This window comes from Delphinapterus leucas, unplaced genomic scaffold (assembly GCF_059928025.1).
Source record: "Delphinapterus leucas isolate spDelLeu-1000000601 "Yukka" unplaced genomic scaffold, BTC_Dleu_Yukka2 spDelLeu_asBTCV2_sq25, whole genome shotgun sequence".
In the NCBI taxonomy this organism is placed as follows: domain Eukaryota; kingdom Metazoa; phylum Chordata; class Mammalia; order Artiodactyla; family Monodontidae; genus Delphinapterus; species Delphinapterus leucas.
Genome location: NW_028322234.1, coordinates 8601991 through 8629233, shown reverse-complemented (window position 1 = coordinate 8629233; position 27243 = coordinate 8601991). Strand labels below are relative to the sequence as shown.

The 27243-nt window shown below is 39.1% G+C and overlaps 1 protein-coding gene across 1 annotated transcript; it reads left to right on the top strand.

Moving 5' to 3' along the window:
* The first annotated feature begins 3196 nt into the window (after positions 1–3196).
* Positions 3197–26900, top strand: LOC111166735 (zinc finger protein 124-like). The gene is made up of 2 exons (XM_030762310.2): positions 3197–3235; positions 26401–26900. The coding sequence occupies exons 1-2, from the start codon at positions 3197–3199 to the stop codon at positions 26719–26721; spliced, it is 360 nt and encodes a 119-aa protein (XP_030618170.2). The 3' UTR covers positions 26722–26900.
* Positions 26901–27243: the final 343 nt, after the last annotated feature.

Sequence of the window (27243 nt, the reverse complement as noted above, 5' to 3'; positions counted from 1 at the left end):
CCTGGTCTGGGAACTAGACCCATGTGCTGCGTGGTGCGGCCAAAAATTTTTTTTAAATTAAAATAAATAAAATAGATAACTAATAGAGACCTACTGTATAGCACAGGGAACCCTACTCAGTCCTCTGTAATGACCTATATGGGAAAAGAATCTAAAAAAGAGTGGATATATGTTTATGTATAATTGATTCTCTCTGCTGTACAGCAGAAACTAACACAACATTGTAAATCAACTATACTCCAATAAAAATTAAAAAAACAAACGAAAAAAACTCAGGCCAGGCTCCTTGCCTTGTTCTGTCAAGGCATTTCCCACCTGCTTAAGAGGCCTTCCCTGCCCTCCCCAGACACTTCCATTATGGAAGTAATAAACTCTTTCATACGTTCCTGGCAGTAATGTGTTGTCAATCAAACCTAGGGTAGGGACCCCCCCTAACACAGTAGGTTACCATAACAGTTATAGAAGGGGTAAGGTATTGTCAACTGAAAAAAAATATTCACAACCTGAAAGTTGAGAGTTGTGTTTTCTTCAGTGGACATACTGAGGAGTTCAAGTCCGGAGGCAGCATTTTAAGTAACCCTGAGAAAACTGCTCTGAGGAGGCGAGAGGGGAGCTAGGATATATAGGAGTTTTGCAACAAAGGGCAGGTAGTAGGAACAAAAGATTACTGTTAATAAAAGAAAACTAGGTACAGTAAGTCCCCTACATAAGAATGAGTTCTGGTTCTGAGAGCACGTTCATCAGTCCGATTTGTTTGAAAGTCCAACAAAGTTAGTCTAGGTATCCAACTAACACCATCGGCTATATGGTACTGTACTGAAATAGGTTTATAATACTTTTCACACAAATAATACATAAAAAACAAAGAATAAATAAAACACTTTTAATCTTACAGTACAGTCCCTTGAAAAGTACACTAGTACAGTACAACAGCTGGCATACAGGGCTGGCATCGAGTGAACAGGCAAGAAGAGTTACTGGAGGAGAGGGAGGAGGTGGGAGATGGTAGAGCTGAAGGACCTCAGCAGTAGGAGGTGGAGGGCAAGCTGCAGTTTCACTCACGCCTAACGTTGATGGAACACTCATTTGCATCTTTGAAAGTTCGCAACTTGAAGGGTTGTTTGCAGGGACTTACTGTATCTCAAGTTAAGGAATTTAGCACTTTTCTATGTATGGGAAGATGCAAGAGTCTGGGCTCACTGAAATCATTCCTTTGATATGCACCTCACCTATCTGGGGTCAGTATCCTGTGTTTTCACATCCTGAGTTTCCTCCGGGGTCACCGGCTCACCTTTTCGGCGCTGCAATCCCTGATGACTGTGACATCATTTGCTTACTGATATGGCAGGCAATATTTTATTTCTCAGTATCTTTATCAATACACTTTGCTTAATTGTTCTATTGATAAATACTCCAGATTTTTACGTATCAATGCACGCCACCCTTTATTTTTAAAAGGTACAAATGATGATGATTTATGTAATCCATTTTTTCTAAATATCGGGTTGGCCAAAATGTTCATTTGGGTTTTTCCATAAGGTGGAAAAACCCAAACGAACTTTTTGACCAACCCAATAGATACATGGCTTGTTACTGTGGATGAAAAATGCTGCCTGCCATATCGATAAACAAAGGATGTTGCAGCCATCAAGTCATCAGCTATCAAGCCATCCCCAACTGTGCACCCTGAGGGGATTCAGGGTGGAAAAAAAGATACTGGCCCTAGATAGTTAAGGTGCATATCAAAGGAATGTTTTCAGTGAGCCCAGACTCTCGCATCTTCCCACATGTAGAAAAGCGCTAATTCATTAACTTGAGATATCTGGTTTTCTTTAATTAACAATAATCTTTTGATGTTCCACTACCTTGTTTTTATCTCAAAACTCCTATATATCCTGGCTTCTCCCTTACCTTTTTGGAGCCCCTCAGAGCTACCTGAGAGACAGCCTCCCAGGCTTGAGTCCTCAGGAAGTCTGCCACATAAAACATAATTCTCAACTTTTATATAGTGCATTTTTTTCAGTCGATATTACTAATTTTTGCTGCCAAAACCATGAATGAAAACTCAGATTGCCACCTTACAGGGCAAAAAAACATATACAAATTTATGTTATTTTCCAAACTGAATTTCTTCTTAAAATTTTTATCATAACATTATTCAGGGAATAATGTTTTCCATTATTCAGGGAAAAAATGTACAAAATGTTTTGTGGTAAGATTTAGTAATAATATACACATCCTTGGAATCATCATGAAGATTCTTAAATGACCTGTGGGCAGTGGTGAGGTGTCCTGATGTTCCCATCCCTGACTTATCTCCATCCTGCCCCATTCATGACCACTGTCCTGGTTTGTTTATCTACATACCCTTACCATCTAAATATTTTTCACTCAGCAGTGTTCTTTCAGTTTTACCTCCTTTGACCTTTCGACAAACGAGTATTGATGGAATTCCATTGAAAAGGTGGTTTCTCTGCCTGTGTTTCACACATGCTAGTGTTTGAGGCTTCAGGGCTGGTCTAGGACTGTGGGGTTCATCTCCCACCAGAGCCAAGTGCCCCTGAAGCCAGGGGACTTAAAGTACCAGATGAGTGGGGGTGGGGAGGGGAGACAGAATTCTCCTAAAGGAAATGGTTAAAGATGAAAGTGGAACAGAGTCTTTTTTTTTGGGGGGGGGGAGGGTGGGAGCTGCTCTGTGGGGCTTGTGGGACCTTGGTTTCCAGACCAGGGATCCAACCCGTGCCCCCTGCAGTGGAAGCACGGAGCCCTAACCAGTGGACGGCCAGGGAATTCCTGGAACAGCCTCATTATTACCGAATAGTGAGGACACAGAAGTGTCCATGTTTGTGAAGGGTCACAGTTCTGTGCCAGGCCTCAGTGGCCTTACGGTTTGACGATGTGTCCTTGGAGAGAACATTTCCCACCCACTGCCAGGACAAGGTTGGCTCAAAGATGCGACCTCCGCCCTCCTGTCACTCAGGCATGGGGGGGCGGGGCCCTGTGAACTGTCCAATCAGGGGAGTCGCCGATTATTTTACGTGGCGGTGCTGCTACGATAACGCCGGAGGCGTGGACTGCGTGCGTGCTCAGTGCCGCTTGTTCTGACAGTGGCCGTATCAGCTCCTGCTGCCCTTAAAGGCTCCAGGTGGTTATGCCGCATTCTGTGTCGCTGTGACCGGCACTTGCCGCGGCGGTCATGGGGTGGACAGCCGGAAACTCCAGAAACCGAAAAACGGTGAGTGTGCAGGGTCGGGTGTTGGGAGAGGGAGGCGGTGGGACTGATGGAACCGGGCCTCCCGTGCGGCCATCTCCAGAGTCTGCGGACCCGAGTCAGCCGGTGGCGTGCCACACAGCCTTAGGGGCTGGGTCGACAGCGGGGACCCTCGGGTGTCCTGTCCTGTCCCTGCGAACCCGAGTCTCCCCCACACGGCGCGGTGGCCATAGGGAGGGACTCGGGGCAATCGTGACTCGGTCTCTGGGGTACACGTGTGGGAGCAGCTGTGGTCTGGGGGTGTCCGGTTCCCCCTTTCTCTCCAGGGGAATCATTTTACTCTCACTTTTTAAAATGTTTGAGGAACAGGATGTCAAATCCACGACCCTGTCCCCCCAGCCTAGCTCTTCCTAGGGCTGGCAATAAATCCCTAAATTTACAGATGTTTCCCCGCATTCCCAAATGCCATCTTCCCCTCTGCAGTTCATAGTATCACTAATAACTGTTTTTCTCCGTGGTGCGTTGCAAACGGATGCAGTATTTTAATTGTTAATCATTTATCAACGGAGCCATGGATGGCTCTTTTTGAAGATTTATTGTTACAGCTGTTTTACTTGAGAGGAAAGCAGAGAACGACTGCCTGGAATATGTTATATGGAATGCTTGTGCCTCTCCTCTCAAAATCTTTCTTGGTCACGGACATCCTATGGGAAGACCTTTGGGTGGAGGGTCCTCTTGAGAAACTTTCCTGGGTGATCTTTTTTCAGCACTGCCTCCGTTCCTGAGTTTCTCTCTTTGAAAAGATTTATTCACTTATTTGAGACTCAGTTTTTCAATAAGTGTAAATTTTATTTATTCAGTAGACCTGGGGAGACAGTATAAAGTTTTTCCAAAGAGGCAAGAAAGGTGAATTTCAGAAAAATATTTCATTATTACATTCTGTGTGTTAAAATTTTTGTTTCCTTTTTTTTTTTCCCCCACCCTGAGTGGATGTAGTAATATTCTGAGGTCTTTTGGGTGATTTCCAATGGCATATCAGGACTTAGACTTGCAAAATCTAGAAGTGTTCCAATACGATTGTTTACAAGTCAGTTTCTTTTTTTGGAATTAATTCATTGACATCTTCATTTTCCGACAGGAATAGGTGTTTTGGGATTTTCCTGTTGAAAAAATAAAATTGCCTTACAGTCTTCTCTCTTCCTTTACACATAAATACTGGGTTGAGTGATTTTTCTGGACTGTTGAATCACTGGGTTTATGTCATTTAAATTATCATCGGTGATCCAAAGTATTGTGACTGGAGCAGAGGCCTGAGGCCAGTGACTCCAAACTAAAGTTCCCATCTGGAGCCGGCAGTGGGGGGGGGGTTTCTTTGGCCTAGATGTTTTATGTTTGAGTTCTGCATCCATGATATAGGTGCACTCAGAGTGTATTTTGTGTATTAAAAAAGTCTGTGGTCAGGAGTTCTGTCTCTGGACAAAAAGTTATGAATTTGGGAGTTTAAGTCGGATCTTAAACTGAATCTACCTGAGAATTTCCTCACTTGTGAGAATGTGAGGAGAGTTCTCCCCGGTGACTGTTCAGGTGTCCCTACCCTCCTTCACCAGGGACTGACCCACCTTAGGGGTTGTATCTCAACCTGGGTATCTAGACCCCAAGCTTGGGAATGTGTTTAACTTTCTGAATGTGGGTTTTCGTTCTTAACTGTGGGCAAGCAGACTTCTTACCTGAGCTGATTTGAATATTTGTGTTTCTTTTCTTTAGATGCCTTTATCTATTGGATATTTCAGTCCTTTAACTCTAGTTTCCCTTAGCAGTTTGCAATTTTATTTCCTTGGTGAGTGTATATGATTTTTGATTTCTTAGGCTTTGAAAAATATAAGTTGATTGAAAAATATGTGTTAAGGCAAGAAAATCCTGGAACCAAACAGAATTTCTGTGCCTTTTAGGCAACAGAATCTTAAGCTGTGAGATGGGTATGTTTAGGTTCTCAGGCACATTTTTCATTTTTAGATCAGTTTTTGTATGTGCTTGTCCCTAGAGAACTTTGATATTTAAAAGGCTGTACAATTCTTAAGGCAAGTGAATTTCTACTTGTGTTGATGAGTGAAAAAAACTGTTGAATTTCTGTTTTAATTGATATGAGAAAAACTACTCAAACTTAGGAAAGTCTTTGAAAATCCTAGTAGGTTTCTTCATGGATTAAGTGCAAACCTCTAATGCATTATAATATGCTACTCATTCCTGACCATATCCTGAGTGTGAAATATAGTGGAGGGACAAACTATGATGTGGTTTGTCCTTTTAGTTAGAAAGACATTTGAAGTTTTTCACTTTCTACAGTTTGCAGTTTTATACCCAATAGTGTTTAAAGAATTAAATTTAGAATGATTTCCTATGTAGAAAAATTAAAATTAATTTAAAAATAAATTTAAAGTAGCAACAGTTAATTAAAAACAGACTACTAGGTAGCAAAGTACGGTGTATATAAATTTCTCTTAATTTTAAATAATGTTTGTAAAGGATTTAAAAAATAGTAAGGTATGAAACAGTGAGATATCTGTTTTTTTTGAACATTTTTAGGCTTACAGAAAAATTGATCAGAAAGTACAGAGAGTTTCCACTTGACCCCTCTGCATCCACACAGTTTGTACTATTTTTTTACATCTCATATTATTATGGTATATTTGTTACAATTGATGGATCAATATCGATGCTATAAAGTCCACTGTTTATATTAGCCTTGACTCTTTGTGTTATACAATGTAGGGATTTTGGCAAATGTATAATGACATGTGTCCATCATTTCTATAGAATAGTTTAACTTTGCTAAGGATCCCCTGTGCTTCACCGGTCCATTCATCCCTCCCTCAAACCCCCAAATCCTTCCCAAGCAAAGATCTTTTTACTGGCTCATAGTTTTATCTCTTCCAGAATGTCCTAAACAGTAGGAATCATACAGTATGTAGCCTTGTCAGAGTGTCTTCTTTCACTTAGCGTTATGCTTCTAAGTTTCCTGTTTCGTTCAGGCAAATTATGCTCAGAGACTGAGATTGTCTTTGCCAGTAATTTATTTAACACAGGTTCAACTGCGGGAATTATAATTTATAATATTTCACAAGCCAATAGCAAATAGGATAATGTCTCTTAATAAGCCAGTAAAGACATAACGTACCCCAAACCAATGATAGTTTAATTACACTGTTGTTCCAGCCAAAGGGAAGATGAAAGAAATAAAGTCCAAATTTAGTTGAGTTGCACCTTTATATGAATTGGTTCGTGATAGCGTCAGTCCTTCCAACTAAAAGCTGGGTATCAGATGCCCGCTTAGATCCTTCCCTGCTGGGCAAAGGCACTAGTGTTGGCAGGCAAGGTAGGCTGCTTGGTCCAGGGACCATTTCATGGCTTGCACCACTGCTTATGAGGAGTAGGCTCGCCAAGGCAGAAACAAATATGTCCCTTCTCTTCCTGAGACTTCTGCTTGGCTTAACACCATTGCTATCCAAGAGTAACCTGGCCACAGCAGGAGCAAGTGTCTCATGGTCTTCTGAGAGCTTTTTAGATTAGCAAAGAGTAGCCTTACCCAGACTGAACACTCAACTTAAGTCCTCACAGATTCTTGGTGTTTAAAGTTTAAATGTCCGTCACATGATTGTCACTCCTCCATATGTTCATAATGGTAAGCACAATTTTGATGGCGTCATCCTGACATGGCCTCCCAAAGTAAACAAATTCACTCTTGGACCAAAACATCTTTACTTGAGCCATAAACAAGTAGATCAAAACAACTTCACTGAAGCCATAAATGCATTAATTTGAAATTATAACAAACCAGTACACAGCAGCTTCCTCCTTTCTGTTGATAGCTTGATAGCTCATTTCTTTTTATCACTGAACAATATTTCATCATATGGATATACCACTGGTTGTTTATTCAACTATTGAAGTATTCTTGCTTAACTCTAAGTCTTGGCAATTATGCATAAAACACCTATAAACACTGATTTGCATATTTCTGTGTGAAGACAAGTTTTCAACTCATTTGGGTAAATATAAATATACAAGGAGTATAATCTAGGAGCTAGATTCTATGATAAGGGTATGTTCAGTTTTGTGAAAAAACCGCCTGTCTTCCAAAGTAGGCATACCATTTTCCATTCGCATCAGCAATGAGTAAGGATTCCTCTAGCTTTACATCTTCATCAATATTTGGTATTCTGAGTGTTTTGTATTTTACCCGTTGTAATAACCGTTTAGTGGTATCTATTTGTTTTATTTGCAATTTCCTAATGATATTTGATGTTGAGCTTCTTTTCATATGCTTATTTAACATCTGTATATCTTCTTTATTGATGTGTGTGCAAATTTTTTCCCATTTTTTCCCCCATGTTTGGGACTTTATTTTTTTCCCCAGGGATTCTTGCTTATTTTCAATTTTGCCCTTTTTTTTTTGGCTGTGCCACACAGCATGTGGGATCTTAGTTCCCCAACCAGGGATCAAACCCGCGCCCCCTGCATTGGAAGCGTGGAGTCTTAACCACTGGACCACCAGGGAAGTGTCCCGAATTTTGCCCATTTTTTAACTGGATTGTTTGTCATCTTACTGTTGCATTTTAAGAGTTCTTTAGACATGTTGGATACCAGTCCTTTGTCAGATAAGTGTTCTGCAAAGATTTTTTTCCCCAATCTGTGACTGTCTTTATATTCTCTTACCACTGTCTTTTGTAGCACAGGGGATTTTAATGAAGTGAAGCTTATTGTTTTCTTTCTTGGATCTTGCTTTTGGTGTTGTATCTTAAAATTCATCAATTAACACAAGATCACCTTGATTTTCTCCTATGTTATCTTCTAGAAGTTTTTTACTTTTGCATTTTACATTTAGAGCTATGGTCTATTTTAAGTTTTGTGTAAGGTCTGTGTCTAGGTTTACTTGTTTTTTGCATGTGGATATCCACTATTTCCAGTACTGTTTGTTGAAAAGACTTTCTTTTTTCCATTGAATTGCCTTTTAGTCCTTTATCAAAGATCAGTTGGCTATATTTCTCTGGGTCTATAAGAAAGCAGTTGACTTCTGTATTCTCAGTCTTTCTATACTCTCATTAATTCCTGGAGGGATCTCTGGTGTTATGGTTTCTTTCAGATATTTTACATAGAAAATCATGTCATACACAACAAAGACAGTTTTATTTCTTTCTTCCCAATCTGTATACATTTTATTTCCTTTTCTTGCCTTATTGCATTAGCTAGGTCTTCCAGTACAGCGTTGAATAGGAGTGGTGAGAGGAGACTTCCTTACCTAGTTTCTTACCTTACAAAAAAAAAAGCATCTAGTTTCTCACCATTGTGATGTTGCCTACAAGTTTCATGAAGATGTTCTATCTCAAGAGCCTGAACTCCCCTCTATTCCTAGTGTGTTATCATAAGTGGATGTTAGATTCTATCAAATGCTTTTCCATTTTATTTACACTCCTTTCATTCCTGCTATTACTAACTTCTGTCTACCCTTTTTACTCAGTTAGCTTGACTAGACCTTTATCAATTTTACTGATTATTTCAAAGCACACCAGCTTTTGGTTTTGTCGATAGTCTCTATTCCTGCAATTTTTATGTCTTCCTTAATCATTTCTTTTTTTGGTCATTTAACTTATTTTTATTGAGATATAATTGATATATTTCAAGTGTACAACATAATGATTTGATATTTGTATACATTGTGAAGTATTACCACAATAAGTCTAGTTAAACTAGTGTAACATCATCACACAGTTACAGTTTTTTTTCTTGTGATGAAAATTTTTGAAATTTCCTCTCAGCAACTTTCCAATATGCAATAAAGTATTATTAATTATAGTCACAATGCTGCACATTATATCCCCTGACTTATTTTATAACTGAAAGTTTGTAATTTTTGATCTGCCTTCACCTATTTCGCCCACCCCTCAACACCCCCCCACACACACACCTTCACATCCCACCTCTGGCAGCTACTAGTCTATTCTCCATATCTGTGAACTTGGGGTTTTTTGTTTGTTTGTTTGTTTTGCTGCATGGCTTGCAGGATCTTAGTTCCCTGAACAGGGATTGAACCCAGGCCCACGGCCGTGAAAGCACCACATCCCAATCACTGGACTGCCAGGGAATACTCAGGGTTTTCGTTCTTTGCTTCAGATTCCATATATAGGTGAGATCATATGGTATTTTTCTCTCTGACTTATTTCACTTAGCATAATACCCTTAAGGTCCATCCATGTCACAAATGGCAAGATTTCCTTTTTATGACTGACTAATATTCCATTATATATATATATATATGTGTGTGTGTGTGTGTACACATTTTTTTTTTTTTTTTTTTTTGCGGTACGCGGGCCTCTCATTGCTGTGGCCTCTCCTGTCACGGAGCACAGGTTCCAGACGCACAGGCTCAGCGGCCATGGCTCACGGGCCCAGCCGCTCCGCGGCATGTGGGATCTTCCCGGACCGGGGCACGAACCTGTGTCCCCTGCATCGGCAGGCGGACTCTCAACAACTGCGCCACCAGGGAAGCCCCTGTGTACACATTTTTAAAATCCATTCATCCATCATTGGGCACTTAGGTTGTTTCCATGTCTTGGCTATTGTAAATAGTGGTGCAGAGAACATGGGGGTGCAAATATTGGGTTGGCCAAAAAATTTGTTTGGATTTTTAAATTTTTTGAGGAACCTCCACACTGGTTTCCATAGTGGCTTCATCAATTTACATCCCCACCAACAATGTGCAAGAGTTGCCACCAGCACTTGTTTTTGTCTTTTTGATAATAGTCATTCTAACAGGTGTGAGGTGATATCTCATTGTGGTAGTAATGTTGAGCACATTTCGTGTACCTACTGGCCATCTGTATGTCTCTGGATAAGTATCAGTTCAGATCCTCTGTTCATTTTTTTAAAATCAGATTGTTTTTGTGCTGTTGAGTTGTATGAGTTCTTTATATATTTTGGATAGTAATTCCTTATCACATTTGATTGCAAGTATTTTCTCCCACTCAGTAGTTTGCCTTTTCATTTTGTTGATGGTTTCCATGGCTGTGCAGAAGCTTTTTAGTTTGATGTAGTCCCACTTGTTCACTTTTGCTTTTCTTGCTTTTGTTTTTGGTGTCAAAACAAAAAAAATCATCTCCAAGACTGATATCAAAGAGGTTACTGCCTGTGTTTTCTTCTAGGATTCTTATGGTATCGAGGCTTATGTCAAGTCTTATGCCATTTAAAAAAATTTTTTTATTGGAGTATTGTTGATTTACAATGTTGTGTTAGTTTCAGGTGTACAGCAAAGTAAATCAGTTATACACATATCCACTCTTTTTTAGATTCTTTTCCCATATACGTCATTTCAGAGTATTGAGTAGAGTTCCCTGTGCTATACATACAGTAGGTCCTTACTATCTTTTTTTTGAATTTATTTATTTATTTATTTTTGGCTGTGTTGGGTCTTCGTTGCTGCATGCAGACTTTCTCTAGCTGCAAAGAGCGGGGGCTACTCTTCATTGTGGTGCACGGGTTTCTCATTGCGGTGGCTTCTCATTGCGGAGCATGGGCTCTAGGCGTGCAGGCTTCAGTAGTTGTGGCACGTGGGCTCAGTAGTTGTGGCACATGGGCTCTAGAGCACAGGCTCAGTAGTTGTGGCGCATGGGCTTAGTTGCTCCGCGGCATGTGGGATCTTCCCAGACCAGGGATGGAACCTGTGTCCCCTGCATTGGCAGGCAGATTCTTAACCACTGCACCACCATGGAAGTCCTCTGTTTTTTATATATTAGTGTGTGTATGTCTATCCCAATCTTCCAATTTAGTTAATTCATTTTGAATTGATTTTTGTATATGGTGTAAGATAGTGGTCCAGTTTCATTCCTTTGCATATAGCTGTCCAGTTTTCCCAAACCATTTACTGAAGAAACTGTCCTTTCCCCATTGTATATTCTGGGTTTCTTTGCCAAAGATTAATTGACCATATACGCATGGGGTTTTTTCCTTAGACTCTTTATCCTGTTTCACTGATCTATATATGTCTGTTTTATGCCAATACCATACTGTTTTGTTTTTAGCTTTGTAATATAGTTTGAAATCAGGAAGCATTATGCTACCAGTATTGTTCTTTCTCAAGATTACTTTGGCTATTCAGGGTCTTTGTGGTTCCATACAAATTTTAGTATTGTTTGTTCTATTTTGTGGAAAATGCCATTGAAATTTGGATAGGGATTGCATTGAATTGTTCATTGCCTTGGGTAGAATGGACATATTTCCAATCCATGAGGGCAAAATATCTTTCCATTTATTTGTATCTTCAATTTCTTTCATCAGCACCTTATAAATTTCAGTATACAAGTCTTTCACGTCCTTGGTTAAATTTATTCTCAGGTATTTTATTCTTTTTAATGCAGTTGTAAATAGGATTGTTTTCTCCTTTTTTTTGTCACTGAAGTAGAGAATTTTTTGTTTTTTTACAAAAGGTAAAATTTAAGTTTAGACTGATGTTTCCACAGGACTACAGGATTTTAGTCTGTCTAGTATCTCTTTTCTCTCAGACTGAAATTCCTGGTTTTCAAGAGTTTGATCTAATTAGAATATGATCTGATTTGCTAATTACTAATTGGCTTTTTTTAAAAATTGAAGTATACTTGATTTACAATGTTGTGTTAGTTTCAGGTATACAGTAAAAGTGATTCAGTTATATATAATCCTTTTTCAGATTATTTTCCATCATAGGTTATTACAAGATACTGAATATAGCTCCTTGTGCTAAATAATAGGTCCTTATTTATATCTGTTTTATATATAGTAGTGTGTAACTGTTAATACCAAACTCCTAATTAGTATTATTTTCTTAATTTCTATTTTTGGTAATTCATTGTTAGTGTATAGAGATAGATTTTTGTATATTGATATTGTATCCTGCAGCTTTACTGAATTTGTTTATTGGTTCCAACAGATATGATGGAGTCTTTAGAGCTTTCTATATATAATGTCATGTCATCTGTAAATAGTGACGGTTTTACTTCTTTCTTTCCAATTTGGATGCCTTTTGTTTCTTTTTCTTGCCTAATTGTTTTAGCTTATCCAATACTATGTAGTGGGCATCTTTGTCTTGTTCCTGATCTTAGAAGAAAAGCTTTCAGCTTTTCTGTATATTAATTTTGTATCCTGCAACTGTACCAAATTTATTAATGAGCCCGAGTAGTTTTTTGGTGTCACTAGGATTTTCTGTGCATAGTGTTATGTCATCTGCAAAGAGTGACAATTTTACTTCTTCCTTTCCAATTTAGGTTCTCTCTCTCTCTCTCTCTCTCTGATTGCTATGGCTAGGACTTCCAATACTATGTTGAATAAAAGTGGCAAGGGTGGGCATCCTTGCCTTGTTCCTGATCTTAGAGGGAATACTTTCAGCTTTTCACTGATGAATATGATGTTAACTGTGGGCTTGTAATATATGGTCTTTATAATATTGAGGTACATTCCCTCTATACGCACTTCATTGAGAATTTTTATCATAAATGGATGTTGAATTTTGTCAAATGCTTTTTCTGCATCTATCAAGATGACCGTGTGGTTATTATCCTTCATTTTGTTAATGTGGTGTGTCACATTGATTGATACACAGCTGTTGAACCATCCTTGCATCCTTGGAATAAATCCCACATGAACATGGTGTGTGATCCCTATAATTTGTTGTTGAACTTTGTATAATAATAGTTTCTTCAGGATTCTTATATTTACTTTCTTCCTGGCCTGTAATTTTCTTGTGGAGTCCTTGTCTGGTTTTGGTATGAGCAGAATGTTGGCCTTGTAAAATGAGTTTCGAAGTGTTCTGTCCTATTTTTTGGAAGAGTTTGCAAAGGATTGATATTAGTTTTCTCTAAATGTTTGTTAGAATTCACCAGTAAAGCTAGCTGGCCCTAGACTTTTCTTTGATGGGAGGTTTTAGATTACTGATTGAATCACCTTACTAGTAATTGGCCTTTTCAGATTTCCTATTTCTTCATGATTCAGTCTTGGGAGGTTGTATGTTTCTAGGAATTTCTTATAGGTTGTCCAATTTTGGGGGCGTGTAATTGTTCATAGAAATCTCTTCTGATCCTTTGTATTTCTGTGGTACCTGTTGTAACATTTCTCATTTCTGATTTTATTTATTTGGATCTTCTCTTTTTTGTCTTCATGAGTCTAGCTAAAGGTTTTTCAGTTTATCTTTTATTTCTTTTTTTTTTTTTGCGATACGTGGGCCTCTCACTGTTGTGGCCTCTCCCGTTGCGGAGCACAGGCTCCGGATGAGCAGGCTCAGCGGCCATGGCTCATGGGCCCAGCCGCTCCACGGCATGTGGGATCTTCCCAGACCGGGGCATGAACCCGTGTTCCCTGCATCGGCAGGCGGACTCTCAACCACTGCGCCACCAGGGAAGCCCCTATCTTTTATTTCTTTAACATCTTTATTGGAGTATAATTGCTTTACAATGTTATGTTAGTTTCTGCTGTATAACAAAGTGAATCAGCTATACGTATACATATATTCCCATATCCCCTCCCTCTTGCGTCTCCCTCCCACCCTCCCTATCCCACCCCTCTAGGTGGACACAAAGCATGGAGCTGATCTCCCTGTGCTATGTGGTTGCTTCCCACTAGCTATCTGCTTTACATTTCGTAGTGTATATATGTCAGTGCCACTCTCTCACTTCATCCCAGCTTACCCTGCCCCCTCCCCGTGTCCTCAAGTCCATTCTCTATGTCTGCTTTTTTATTCCTGTCCTGCCCCTAGGTTCATCAGATCCTTTTTTTTTTTTAGATTTCATACATGTGTGTTAGCATACAGTATTTGTTTTTCTCTTTCTGATTTACTTCACTCTGTATGACAAACTCTAGGTTCATCTACCTCATGACAAATAACTCAATTTCATTTCTTTTTATGGCTGAGTAATATTCCATTGTATATATGTGCCATATCTTCTTTATCCATTCATCTGTCGATGGACACTTAGGTTGCTTCCATGTCCTGGCTATTGTAAATAGTGCTGCAGTAAACATTGTGGTACATGACTCTTTTTGAATTATGATTTTCTCAGGGTATATGCCCAGTAGTGGGATTGCTGGGTCATATGACAGCTCTATTTTTATTTTTTTAAGGATCTTCCATACTGTTCTCCACAGTGGCTGTATCAATTTACATTCCCACCAACAGTGCAAGAGGGTTCCCTTTTCTCCACACCCTCTTCAGCATTTATTGTTTGTAGGTTTTTTGATGATGGCTATCCTGAACGGTGTGAGGTGATACTTCATTGTACTTTTTTTTTTCAAAATTTATTTATTTTTGGTTGTGTTGGGTCTTCGTTTCTATGCATGGGCTTCCTCTAGTTGTAGAGAGCAGGGGCCACTCTTCATCGCAGTGCGCGGCCTCTCTTGTTGTGGAGCACAGGCTCCAGACGCGCAGGCTCAGTAGTTTTGGCTCACGGGCCCAGTTGCTCCACGGCATGTGGGATCTTCCCAGATCAGGGCTTGAACCCGTGTCCCCTGCATTGGCAGGCAGATTCTCAACCACTGCGCCACCAGGGAAGCCCTCGTTGTACTTCTGATGTGCATTTGTCTAACAATTAATGATGTTGAGCATCCTTTCATGTGTTTGTTAGGAATCTGTGTATCTTCTTTGGAGAAATGTCTATTTAGGTCTTCTGCCCATTTTTGGATTGGGTTGTTTGTTTTATTGATATTGAGCTGCATGAGCTGCTTGTATATTTTGGAAATAAATCCTTTCTCCATTACTTTGTTTGGAAATATTTTCTCCCATTCTGAGGGTGTGTTTTCATCTTGTTTATGGTTTCCTTTGTTGTGCAAAGGTTTTTAAGTTTCATTAGGTCCCATTTGTTTCATTTTGTTTTTAATTCCATTTCTCTAGGTGGGTCAAAAAGGATCTTGCTGTGATTTATGTCATAGAGTGTTCTGCCTATGTTTCCCTCTAAGAGTTTTATAGTGTTTGGCCTTACATTTAGGTCTTTAATCCATTTTGAGCTTATTTTTGTGTATGGTGTTAGGGAGTGTTCTATTTCATACTTTTACAGGTAGCTGTCCAGTTTTCCTCGCTCCACTTATTGAGAGGGCTGTCTTTTCTCCATTGTATAATCTTGCCTCTTTTATCAAAGATAGGGTGACCATAGGTGCGTGGGTTTATCTCTGGGCTTTCTATCCTGTTCCATTGATCTATATTTCTGTTTTTGTGTCAGTACCATATTGTCTTGATTACTATAGCTTTGTAGTGTAGTCTGAAGTCAGGGAGCCTGATTCCTCAGCTTCATTTTTCTTTCTCAAGATTGCTTTGTCTATTCGGGGTCTTTTGTGTTTCCATAGTAATTGTAAAATTTTTTGTTCTAGTTCTGTGAAAAATGCCACTGGTAGTTTGATGGAGATTGCATTGAATCTGAAGGTTTCTTTGGGTAGTATAGTCATTTTCAAAATGTTGATTCTTCAAATCCAAGAACATGGTGTGTATGTGTGTGTGTGTATGTGTATATATATATACACATACACACACACATATATATCCATCTGTTTGTATCATTTTTAATTTATTTCATCAGTGTCTTATAGTTTTCTGCATACAGGTCTTTTGTCTCCTTTGGTAGGTTTATTCCTAGGTATTTTACTCTTTTTGTTGCAGTGGTAAATGGGAGTGTTTCCTTAATTTTTTTTCCACATTTTTCATCGTTAGTATATAGGAATGCCAGAGGTTTCTGTGTATTGATTTTGCATCCTGCTACTTTACCAAATTCACTGATTAGCTCTAATAGTTTTCTGGTAGCATCTTTAGGATTCTCTATGTATAGTATCATGTCATCTGCAACCAGGGTCAGTTTTACTTCTTCTTTTCTGATTTGGATTCCTTTTATTTCTTTCTTTTCTCTTACTGCTGTGGCTAAAACTTCCAAATCTATGTTGAATAATAGCGGTGGGAGTGGGCAACCTTGTCTTGTTCCTGATCTTAGAGGAAGTGGATTCAGTTTTTCACCATTGAAAACGATGTTGGCTGTGTGTTTGTCATATATTGCCTTTATTATGTTGAGGTAAGTTCCCTCGATGCCTACTTTCTGGAGATATTTTATCATAAATGGATAGATTTTATCATAAATGAATTTTGCTGAAAGCTTTTTCTGCATCTATTGAGATTATCATATGGTTTTTATCCTTCGGTTTGTTAATATGGTGTATCACATTGATTGATTTGCGTATAGTCAAGAATCCTTGCATTCCTGGGATAAACCCCACTTGATCATGGTGTGTGATCCTTTTAAAGTGCTTTTGGATTCTGTTTGCTGGTATTTTGTTGAGGATTTTTCCTTCTATGGTCATCAGTGATATTGGCCTTTAGTTTTCTTTTTTTGTGACATCTTTGTCTGGTTTTGCTACCAGGGGTCCTCCCCTCTACTATGTTTTGGAAGAGTTGGAGAAGGATAGGTGTTAGCTCTTTGCTAAATATTTGATAGAATTCGCCTGTGACTCCATCTGGTCCTGGGCTTTTGTTTGTTGGAAGATTTTTAGTCACAATTTCAATTTCAGTGCTTGTGAGTGGCCTGTTTATATTTTCTACTTCTTCCTGGTTCAGTCTTGGAAGGTTGTGCTTTTCTAGAATTTGTCCATTTCTTCCAGATCGTCCATTTTATTCGCATATAGTTGCTTGTAGTAGTCTCTCATAATCCTTTGTATTTCTGCAGTGTCAGTTGTTTCTTCTCCTTTTTCATTTCTAATGCTGTTAATTTGAGTTTTTTCCCTTTTTTTCTTGATGAGTCTGGCTAATGGTTTATCAATTTTGTTTATCTTCTCAAAGAACCAGCTTTTAGTTTTATTGAGCTTTGCTATTGTTCCTTCATTTCTTTTTCATTTATTTCTGATCTAATCTTTATGATTTCTTTCCTTCTGCTAACTTTGGGGTTTTTTGTTCTTCTTTCTCGAATTGCTTAAGGTGTAAGGTTAGGTTGTTTATTTGAGGTAGGATTGTATTGCTTGTTTCTTTTTTCTTGAGGTAGGATTGTATTGCTATAAACTTCCCTCTTAGAATTGTTTTTTCTGCATCCCATAGGTTTTGGGTTGTTGTGTTTTCATTGTCATTTGTTTCTAGGTATTTTTAGATTTTCTCTTTGATTTCTGCAGAGATCTCTTGGTTATTAAGTAGTGTATTGTTTCACCTCCATGTGTTTGTATTTTTTTACAGATTTTTTCCTGTAATTGATATCTAGTCTCATAGCATTGTGGTCGGAAAAGACACTTGGTATGATTTCAGTTTTCCTGTATTTACCAAGGCTTGATTTGTGATCCAAGCTATGATCTGTCCTGGAGAATGTTCCATGAGCACTTGAGAAGAAAGTGTATTCTGTTGTTTTTGGATGGAATGTCCTATAAATGTCAATTAAGTCCATCTTGTTTAATGTATCATTTGAAGCTTGTGTTTCCTTATTTTCATTTTGGATGATCTGTCCATTGGTGAAAGTGGGGTGTTAAATCCCCTACTATGATTCTGTTACTGTCGATTTCTCCTTTTATGGCTGTTAGTATTTGCCTTATGTATTGAGGTGCTCCTGTGTTGGGTGTGTAAATATTTACAATTGTTATATCTTCTTCTTGGAGTGATCCCTTGATCATTATGTAGTGTCCTTCTTTGTCTTTTGTAATAGTCTTTATTTTAAAGTCTTTTTTGTCTGATATGAGAATTGCTACGCCAGCTTTCTTTTGGTTTCCCTTTGCATGGAATATCTTTTTCCATCCCCTCACTTTCCGTCTGTATGTGTCCCTAGGTCTGAAGTGGCTCTCTTGTAGACAGCATATAAACGGGTCTTGTTTTCGTATCCATTCAGCCAGCCTGTGTCTTTTGGTTGGAGCATTTAATCCATTTACATTTAACGTAGTTATCGATATGTATGTTCCTATTACCATTTTCTTAATTGTTTTGGGTTTGTTATTGTAGGTCTTTTCCTTCTCTTGTGTTTCCTTCCTAGAGAAGTTCCTTTAACATTTGTTGTAAAACTGGTTTGGTGGTGCTGAATTCTCTTAGTTTTTGTTGTCTGTAAAGGTTTTAATTTCTCTGTCTAATCTGAATGAGATCCTTGCTTGGTTGAGTAATCTTGGTTGTAGGTTTCTCCCTTTCATCACTTTAAATACGTCCTGCCACTTCCTTCTGGCTTGCAGAGTTTCTGCTGAAAGATCAGCTGTTAACCTTATGGGGATTCCCTTGTATGTTATTTGTTGTTTTTCCCTTGCTGCTTTTAATATTTTTTCTTTGTATTTATTTTTTGACAGTTTGATTAATATGTGTCTTGGCGTGTTTATCCTTGGATTTCTCTTGCATGGGACTCTCTCTGCTTCCTGGACTTGATTGACTATTTCCTTTCCCTTGTTAGGGAAGTTTTCAACTATAATGTCTTCAAATATTTTCTCAGTCCCTTTCTTTTTCTCCTCTTCTTCTGGGACCTCTGTAATTTGAATGTTGATACATTTAATGTTGTCCCAGAGGTCTCTGAGACTGTCCTGAATTCTTCTCATTCTTTTTTCTTTATTCTGCTCTGCAGCAGTTGTTTACACTATTTTATCTTCCAGGTCACTTACCCTTTCTTCTGCCTCATTTATTCTGCTGTTGATTCTTTCCAGAGAATTCTTGATTTCATTTATTGTGGTGTTCATCATTGTTTGTTTGCTCTTTAGTCCTTCTAGGTCCTTGTTAAACATTTCTTGTATTTTCTTCATTCTGTGTCCAAGATTTTTGGATCATCTTTTCTTTCATTACTCTGAATTCTTTTTCAGGTAGGCTGCCTATTTCCTCTTAATTTGTTTGGTCTGGTGTGTTTTTACCTTGCTTCTTCATCTGCTGCATATTTCTCTCTCTTCTCAGTTTGTTTAACTTACTGTGTTTGGTGTCTCTCTTTTGCAGGCTACAGGTTCGTAGTTCATGTTGTTTTTGGTGTCTGCCCCCAGTGGGTAAGGTTGGTTCAGGGGCTTGTGTAGGCTTCCTGGTAGAGAAGACTGGTGCCTGTGTTCTGGCGGGCGGGGCTGTATCTTGTCTTTCTGGTGGGCAGGGCTGTGTCCAGTGGTGTGTTATGGGGTGTTTGTAAACTGAGTATGATTTTAGGCAGTCTTTCTGCTAATAGGTCGGGTTGTGTTCCTGTCTTGCTAGTTGTTTGGCATGGGGTGTCCAGCACTGGAGCTTGCTGGCCGTTGAGTGGAGCTGGGTCTTAGGGTTGAGACAGAGATCTCTGGAAGAGTTCTCGCTGATTGATATTACATGGAGCCAGGAGGTCTCTGGTGGTCCAGTGTACTGAACTCGGCTCTCCCACCTCAGAGGCTCAGGCCTGGCACCAGGCCGGAGCACCAAGACCCTGTCAGCCACCCGGCCAGGTACATGGGGAGTTTCTTGCCCTCTGGAAAGTCTGAGGTCTTCTGCCAGCATTTAGTAGGTGTTCTGTAGAAGTTGTTCCACATGTAGATGTATTTTTGGTGTATTTGTGTGGAGGAAGGTGATCTCCACGTCTTATTCCTCCACTGTCTCTACTGGATATCTGTCTTATATTTTAAAAGCTCTTAGTTTCACTGATTTTTTTTTTTATTCTCAGTCTTTTTCATTTATTTCCACTGTGATCTTTGTTATTTCCTTCATTTTATCAACTTTGGCATTTGTTTTTTCTTTTTTTCTAGTTCCTTGAGGTGTAAATTTAGGTTTTTTGAGATCTTTTTTGTTTCTCGATTTATCACTGTCACTATGAACTTCCCTCTTGGAAGTGCTTTTGCTGCATCCTGTAAGTTTCAGTATGTTGCACAATAGTCCCCCTTTATCTGCAGTTTTGCTTTTTACAGTTTCAGTTACCTGCAGTCAACTGTGCTCTGAAAATATTAAATGGAAAATTACAGAAATAAACATTTAAAAATACATTAAACATTTTTTAAAATAAAGTTTTGAATTGTGCATTGTCCTGAGGAGTGTGATAAAACTTTGTGCCATCCTGCTCCATGTTGCCTGGGATATGAATCATCCCTTTGTTCGTTGTATGCACACTGTGTGTGCATGTGTATGTATAGGAAAAAACATTATATTTGTGGGGTTAAGTACTCTTCATGGTTTCAGGCATCCACTCAGTGTCTTGGAATGTATCCCTCACAGATAATGGGGTTCTACTATATTTCCAATTCATTTGTCTCAAGGTACTTTTTTAAATTTCTCTTTTGATTTCTTTAACCTATTGGTTGTTCAGTATCATGTTTAATCTCCACATGTGAATTTTCCAGTTTTCTTCTCATAATCGATTTCTAGTTGTATTGCATTGTGATCGGGAAAGATGCTTAATGTGACTTTAATCTTAAATTTATTAAGACTTGTTTTGTGGCCTAACATAGGCTCTCTCCTGGAGAATGTTCCATGTGCCCTTGAGAAGATTGTGTATTTTGTTGCTTTTGGACAGAATGACTGGCCTAATATGTCACTGAAGGCAAGTGTTTCTTTATTGATTTTCTGTCTGAATGATGTATCCACTGATGAAATTGGGGTATTAAAGTCCCTTTCTGTTATTGTACGGCTTTCTACTTCTCCCTTTAGATCTGTTAAATTTTGTTTTATATATTCAGATGTTTCTATTTTGAGTGCCTAAGTGTTTACAAATGTTATATTCTCTTTTTGGATTTACCCCTTTATCATTATATAATGACCTTTTTTGTTCCTTATAACAGTCTTTGTCTTAAGTCTATTTTGACTGTTACAAGTATAGCTACCCCAGCTTTCTTCTGGTTTCCATTTGCATGGAATATTTTTTTTCCATTCTTTCAGTCTTTGTGTGCACTTTTATCTCAGGTGAGGTTTTTGTAGGCAGTATATAGGTGAGTCTTTTCTTTTTTAAATCCATTCAGCCACTCTGTGTTTTGATGGGAGAATTTATTATTTCTTTTACATTTAAAGTAATTATTGATAGGTATGTCCTTATTGCTATTTTGTTCACTGTCTTCTGGCTGTTTTGTAATTCCTATTTTCCTGTCTTCTTCGCTTGCTTAGATTCCTGTCTTTTTTGGTATGCTTAGATTCCTTATCTTTATCTTTTGTGTATCTACCACAGGCATACCTCAGAGATATTGCAGGTTCAGTCCACTGCAATAAAGCAGTTATCACAATGAAGCAATTATCACATGAATTTTGGTTTCCTAGTGTATATAAATCTATGTTTACCTTATATCAAGGTCTATTAAGTGTATAATAGTATTATGTATAAAAAGTGTACATACCTTACTTTTAAAATACTTTAGAGCTAAAAAGTACCAATCATTGTCTGAGCCTTCAGTGAGTCATTGTAGTAACATCAAAGATCATGGATCACAGATCACCATAACAAATAGTATAATAATTTAATAATTTGAAAGGAGAAAGGGGAATCAAGATGATAGGGTAGGAGGATGTGGAACTCACCTACCCCTACAAACACATCAAAAAAACTTCTGCAGTTCTCACAGAAAATTAAATGGAACCTGGTAGAACTTTTTTCTTTTTGGCCCACACCACACAGCTTGAACTTAGTTCCCCAACCAGGAATCGAACCCACGCCCCCTACAGTGGAAGCGCAGTCTTAACCACTGGACCACTAGGGAGGTCCCCAGAAGAACTTCTGTACAACCAAAGCTGCAAGAAAGATCTCCATGTAACTGGGTAGGACAGAAAAAAAGACATCAGGTTGGGATCTGTGCCCCTGGGAGGGATCTGAAAGGAAGAGAAGGTCCTCACGGGCAGCCCCTCACCTTGGGGAGCAAGCAGGTGGAGCCACAGTCTGTGTCCCAGTCCTGGCATCCTGCAGAGAGGAGACTAGCTCCCTTGGCTGCTTGGAGAAGCACTAGGACAGTCAGAAGGGCTGGAGAGGCCAAGACACTACTCGCAAGGATTGTGCACATGCTGGCCTGTCAACGATCAGGGCAGAGAGAGCCTCGCCACTCCCCAGTCTGAATTGGGCAAATACCCTGGCCCTGCACACTCCACGCCACAGCCTGGTGGGAGATCTGGGCCAACTGGGCCCTAGGGAAAAACTTGGTCTGGACACAAAGACCAAGGGTCTTGGGTGTGCGGCTGGAAGCAACCATTGTCCTTGCGCACACAGGGCAGCACCCCAGGAATCCCGGGCAGACAGGCCCTGGGAGAGGACTCAGTCTAGCTGTGCAGAGACAGCCTGAGAGCCTGGGGTGTGATCCAGCAGGGCAGCAGCAGACATTGTCATGCATACAGGAACATGCAGCAGCTCATCTCTCGTTGCCCATAACTGGCGATTCCCTATGCACAGGGCAAATGAGAACACCCACATAAAAGTGGGTAGAAGCTGAGACACAATCTTACCATAACCAACCCCCCCACACACATGGCACCCCACCTTCAGGAAGGCAGTCAAAACTCTAAGCTTCTCCTTGAGGAGCAAAGGGTTTAGACCCCACACTTGGCACCCCAGCTTTTAAGAGTCACACATGAAGACAAGCCCCCCAAACATCTAGCCGCACAGCATGTGGGATCTTAGTTCCCTGATCAGGGATGGAACCCATGCCCCCTGCAGTGGAAGGGCAGAATCTTATAACCACTGGACTACCAGGGAAGTCCCAAAACATCTAGCTTTGAAAACCAGTGGGGCTTGTGTCCATGAGACCAACAAGGCTATAGTGAACTGAGAACAGTTCTTAAAGGGTCCTCTTTTCTAATGTTTCACCTGTTTATATCATTTTCAGACATAGCTTATTTTATTGCAATTCACTTTATTGCACTTTACAGGTAATGCATTTTTTGCAAGTTGAAGGTTGGTTGTAACCCTGTGTGAAGCAAATCTATTGGCACCTTTTTTTCAATAGCATTTGCTCACTTTGTGTGTCTGTCACATTTTGGTAATTCTCACAATATTTCAAATTTTTGTTACATTTGTTATGGTGGTGTGTGATCAGTAATCTTTGATGTTACTGCCATCACTTGCTGAAGGCTCTGATGATGGTTAGCATTTTTTAGCAATAAAGTATTTTTAAATTAAGGTATGTACATTGTATTTTTATACATAACGCTAGTGCACACTTAACAGAGTACAGAATAGTATAAACATAACTTTACATGCACTGGCAAACCAAAAAATTCATGTGATTTGCTTTATTGTGGTAGTCTGGAACTGAACCCTCAGTGTCTCCAAGGTATGCCTGTGCCTTCTAATGAATTTCTTTTACTGTTTCTTGTAAAACCAGGTGTATTGATATCAGAGTCCCTCAATTTTTCTCAGAAAGTATTTCTCCGTCACATTTTTTTCCTGAGATGCAGCAGTCCTAGAGATTTTTTTTTATTACAAAGGCTTATCGGCTTTTTTATATTTTTTTATTGAAGTATAGTTGATTTATAGTGTGTGTTCACTTCAGGTATATGGCAAAGTTATTCAGTTATTATATATATATTCAGTTATTTAATTTATGTATATAATTATTTTCCAGATTCTTTTCCCATATAGGTTATTACAAAATATTCTCCCTCACTTTTGAAGAATAATTTTGCTTGACACAGAGTTGTAGTATGGTGTTTTTTTACACTGTGCACTTTAAATATTTCATTCCATTCTCTTGCTTGCATAGTTGGGGGTTTTTTGTTGTTGTTGTTTTGTTTTTTGGTATGTGAATGTTTACAGCAGCTTTATTCATAATCACCAAAACCTGGAAACAACTCAAATGTCATCTGGTGAATGAATAAATTATAGTACATCTGTACAATGCAATCCTACTCAGCAATAAAAAGTAATGAACTATTAATATATGCAACAACATGGATAAATCTTATATATATATTTATTGCTAAGTGAAAGAACCCAGATTCCAAAGGATAAATACAGTTTGATTCCAGTTACATGATATTTCTTGCTTGCATAGTTTTTGAAAAGAGGTCTGATTTAATTCTTATCCTTAAGTAAAACTAAGGTTTGTTTTTTCCCTCTGCCTTCTTTCAGAATGTTCCCTTTGTCTTTGATTTTTCTCCAGTTGAAAATATTGTGCTTGGCAGTGAAGTTTTTGGTGTTCTTTTTTTGTTTTTCATGTTTTGTGTTTTTCTTAGTTTCCTGGATCTGCAGTTTGCTGACTATCACTAATGTTAGGAAAATCTCAGTGATGATTGCTTCACTTATTTTTTTGTTTCTGCTTTTCTATCAGGTATTCTCATTGTGTGTATTTTACACCTGCTGTCATTGTCCCAAAGTTCTTAGGTGTTGTATTCTTTTTTGTCTTTGCATTAGGCCCTGGTGAAATAGTCTCTTCTGAGGATAGGCCTTGTTAAGAATAGCTGTTTCGGGGCTTCCCTGGTGGCACAGTGGTTGAGAGTTCACCTGCTGATGTAGGGGACATGGGCTCGTGCCCCGGTCCAGGAAGATCCCACATGCAGCGGAGCGGCTGGGCCCGTGAGCCATGGCCACTGAGCCTGTGCGTCCGGAGCCTGTGGTCCGCAACGGGAGAGGCCACAACAGTGAGAGGCCCATGTACAGCAAAAAAAAAGAATAGCTGCTTCAAAATAGCTTCTTTCTGTCTTTCCAATTTTGGAAACTGGTTTGCTCTGTGTCTTCAGTTCTTTGTTTTTTTTCTTGTGAGGTTAGGAATGATAGTTTCTAAGTTCATTATACAATGAACAAGAAAAGAGAAGTCTCTGTCTCCAGTTTTTTATGTTTAACTGCTGACAGCTTTGAAGCCTCATCCCTCCTTCCTCCTCTTGTGACCCACATGTATCCATGATGATAGGAAAGCCTTAGTTTCCTTCCTTTGGCAGTGACAAGAGATTCAATTCATGCCTGCTCCTGCCCTTGTATGTGAACTCTCTCTTCAGTCCACCCACAACCTCAACTAAAAATTAAGTTCATGTACTTTTCCTTGCGCTCTCAAGCCATTTCATGCCTTCTTGAGAGGCCTGCCTTACTCCTCAGAGACCTCAATTATGGAAGTAATAAACCCTTTTGTACACTATTGGCAGTGTGTGGTGTCATCAATTTACATATTCCTATATTTAGCGCTGGGCCGTTATGCTTCTGTGCACCACATGGGAGCTCAGAAATGAGACATGTTGGGAGGATTGCCTCTGGAGTGGCTGGCCAGGAAACTTCCACCTGAAATTAGAGAATGGAGGTTTTACATTCTTCGGAGGAAAGCGCTGTGAATCCTTTATGCATTATATAATCATGGGCAGATTCACCATCAGACCTTTATGGAGTGTAGTGAATTCCTGTGCAAAATGCAGCTCTTAACCTGTTCCTCAAGGTTATTTAGCAAGGGCTTTGACCAAAAAGAAATCTTTTGGCACTTTATCATTTCATTATGTGTGCTGAAAACTGGCGAGAAGCAGCTCTGAGGCTCATTGTGTATAGGGTTTTGTTGAGGTCTGAGGCTCCTTGTGTATAGGGTTTTGTTGAGGTCTAAGTGGTTTTGTTGAGGTCTAAGTAGTTTTGTCTTTTTAGCATGTCATATCATGTGAAGTTGTCTGAGCCTTAACTTCTGAATAACTTCCTAGCTCCATGAATGGGACAGAGAGAGAATGGAGAAACTGAGTCTGCAATAAATTTTACACAAGCTAAAAGTACTACTTCTTTACAAGAATATTTTAATCTAGCCAATTGCACCTGGCTATTTCTAATCACCTGGAGTAATTCTCAGGCCAGTATGACAAACTGATCCTTTTCACAAGTTGGATTTCCACAGGCCTCCTGGACTGTCATGTTTGGTGATGGGAATAGAAGAAAAAGCTTCCAGTTCTTCACTGTGTCTTATTCCTTAAAAACTCCTGCATATTTGACCTCATACATCAGTGGAGTGTACAGAGTTAAATGGTGTGTAATAACAAGGAGATGAGTTTTTTTTCACAAGAGATTGATGTGTTTAAAATGATATTTGATTCATTTGTGTAGCGTTTCTCTCATTTCTCCAAGGTGCTCTAGACCCTGACATCAGAGAGCAATAACATTTAAAGTGATCACAGTGAAAATGAATAAATAATTTGCACGTGTTCATTATGCTGTTAAATTCATGAAGAAGTAAGTAAGGACATAGAGTCAGTTTCTGATGACCAAGACATAAAATAAATGTTTGAAGGTGACAGAATCATATGTAATCTTCCTATAAATTGAGTATAAATCCCCAGTTCTGTCAGATTCACACATCTTACTGGAAACATATTTGGGATGTTTTAGGACTCAGTGACCTTCGAGGATGTGGCTGTGAACTTCACCCAGGAGGAGTGGGCTTTACTGAATCCTTCGCAGAAGAAACTTTACAGAGATGTGATGCAGGAAACCTTGAGGAACCTGGCCTCAATAGGTAAGCATGACGACATTCCTTCACTTCTTCAGTTAGAGAACAAGTATTTCTCGCCCATCAACACTGTTCCAAGATGTGGAATATGGAAAAGGAATACAGTAGTCCCCCCTTATCTGCAGGGGATACATTCCAAGACCACCAGTGGATGCCTGAAACTGCAGATAGTACTGAATCCTATACATACCTACCTATGATAATAAATTTAATTTAGAAATTTGGTGCGCAGTAAGAGATTGATAACGATAACTAAGAACAGAACACGTATAATAGACATGAACTTAACATGCATAAGTGTTAAGTGTCCATAACTTTTGCAGTTTGAGATGAGACAGCAAAACTAAGATCAATTTCTTTTTCCTTCTTCAAAATTTCATGATAGAAGTTTCATCTTTCCTATAGATCTTAGCAACATCAGTGTATGATTTTTTTCTTCCCTTAAATCAAGAACTTTCATCTTTTCACTTAAAGGGAGTACTTTATAACGTTTCTTTGGCATATCCTAATTACCAATATCATTATTCTTGCGCTTTGGGGCCATAATTAATTAAAATAAGGATTACTTGAACACAAGCACTGCAGTACCACCACAGTGATCTGAAAACTGAGATGGCTACTAAGTGACTGATGGGCAGGTAGCATATACAGCATGGATACACTGAACAAAGGGATGATTCACATCCTGGACAGGACAGAGCAGGACGCTGCAAGATTTCATC

Bases quoted from the DNA above. Each gene is read 5' to 3' on its own strand.
- LOC111166735 (XM_030762310.2), top strand. From the start codon at position 3,197: ATGGGGTGGACAGCCGGAAACTCCAGAAACCGAAAAACG. The intron at 3,236-26,400 runs GTGAGTGTGCAG...GGGATGTTTTAG, and splicing joins ACTCCAGAAACCGAAAAACG to GACTCAGTGACCTTCGAGGA.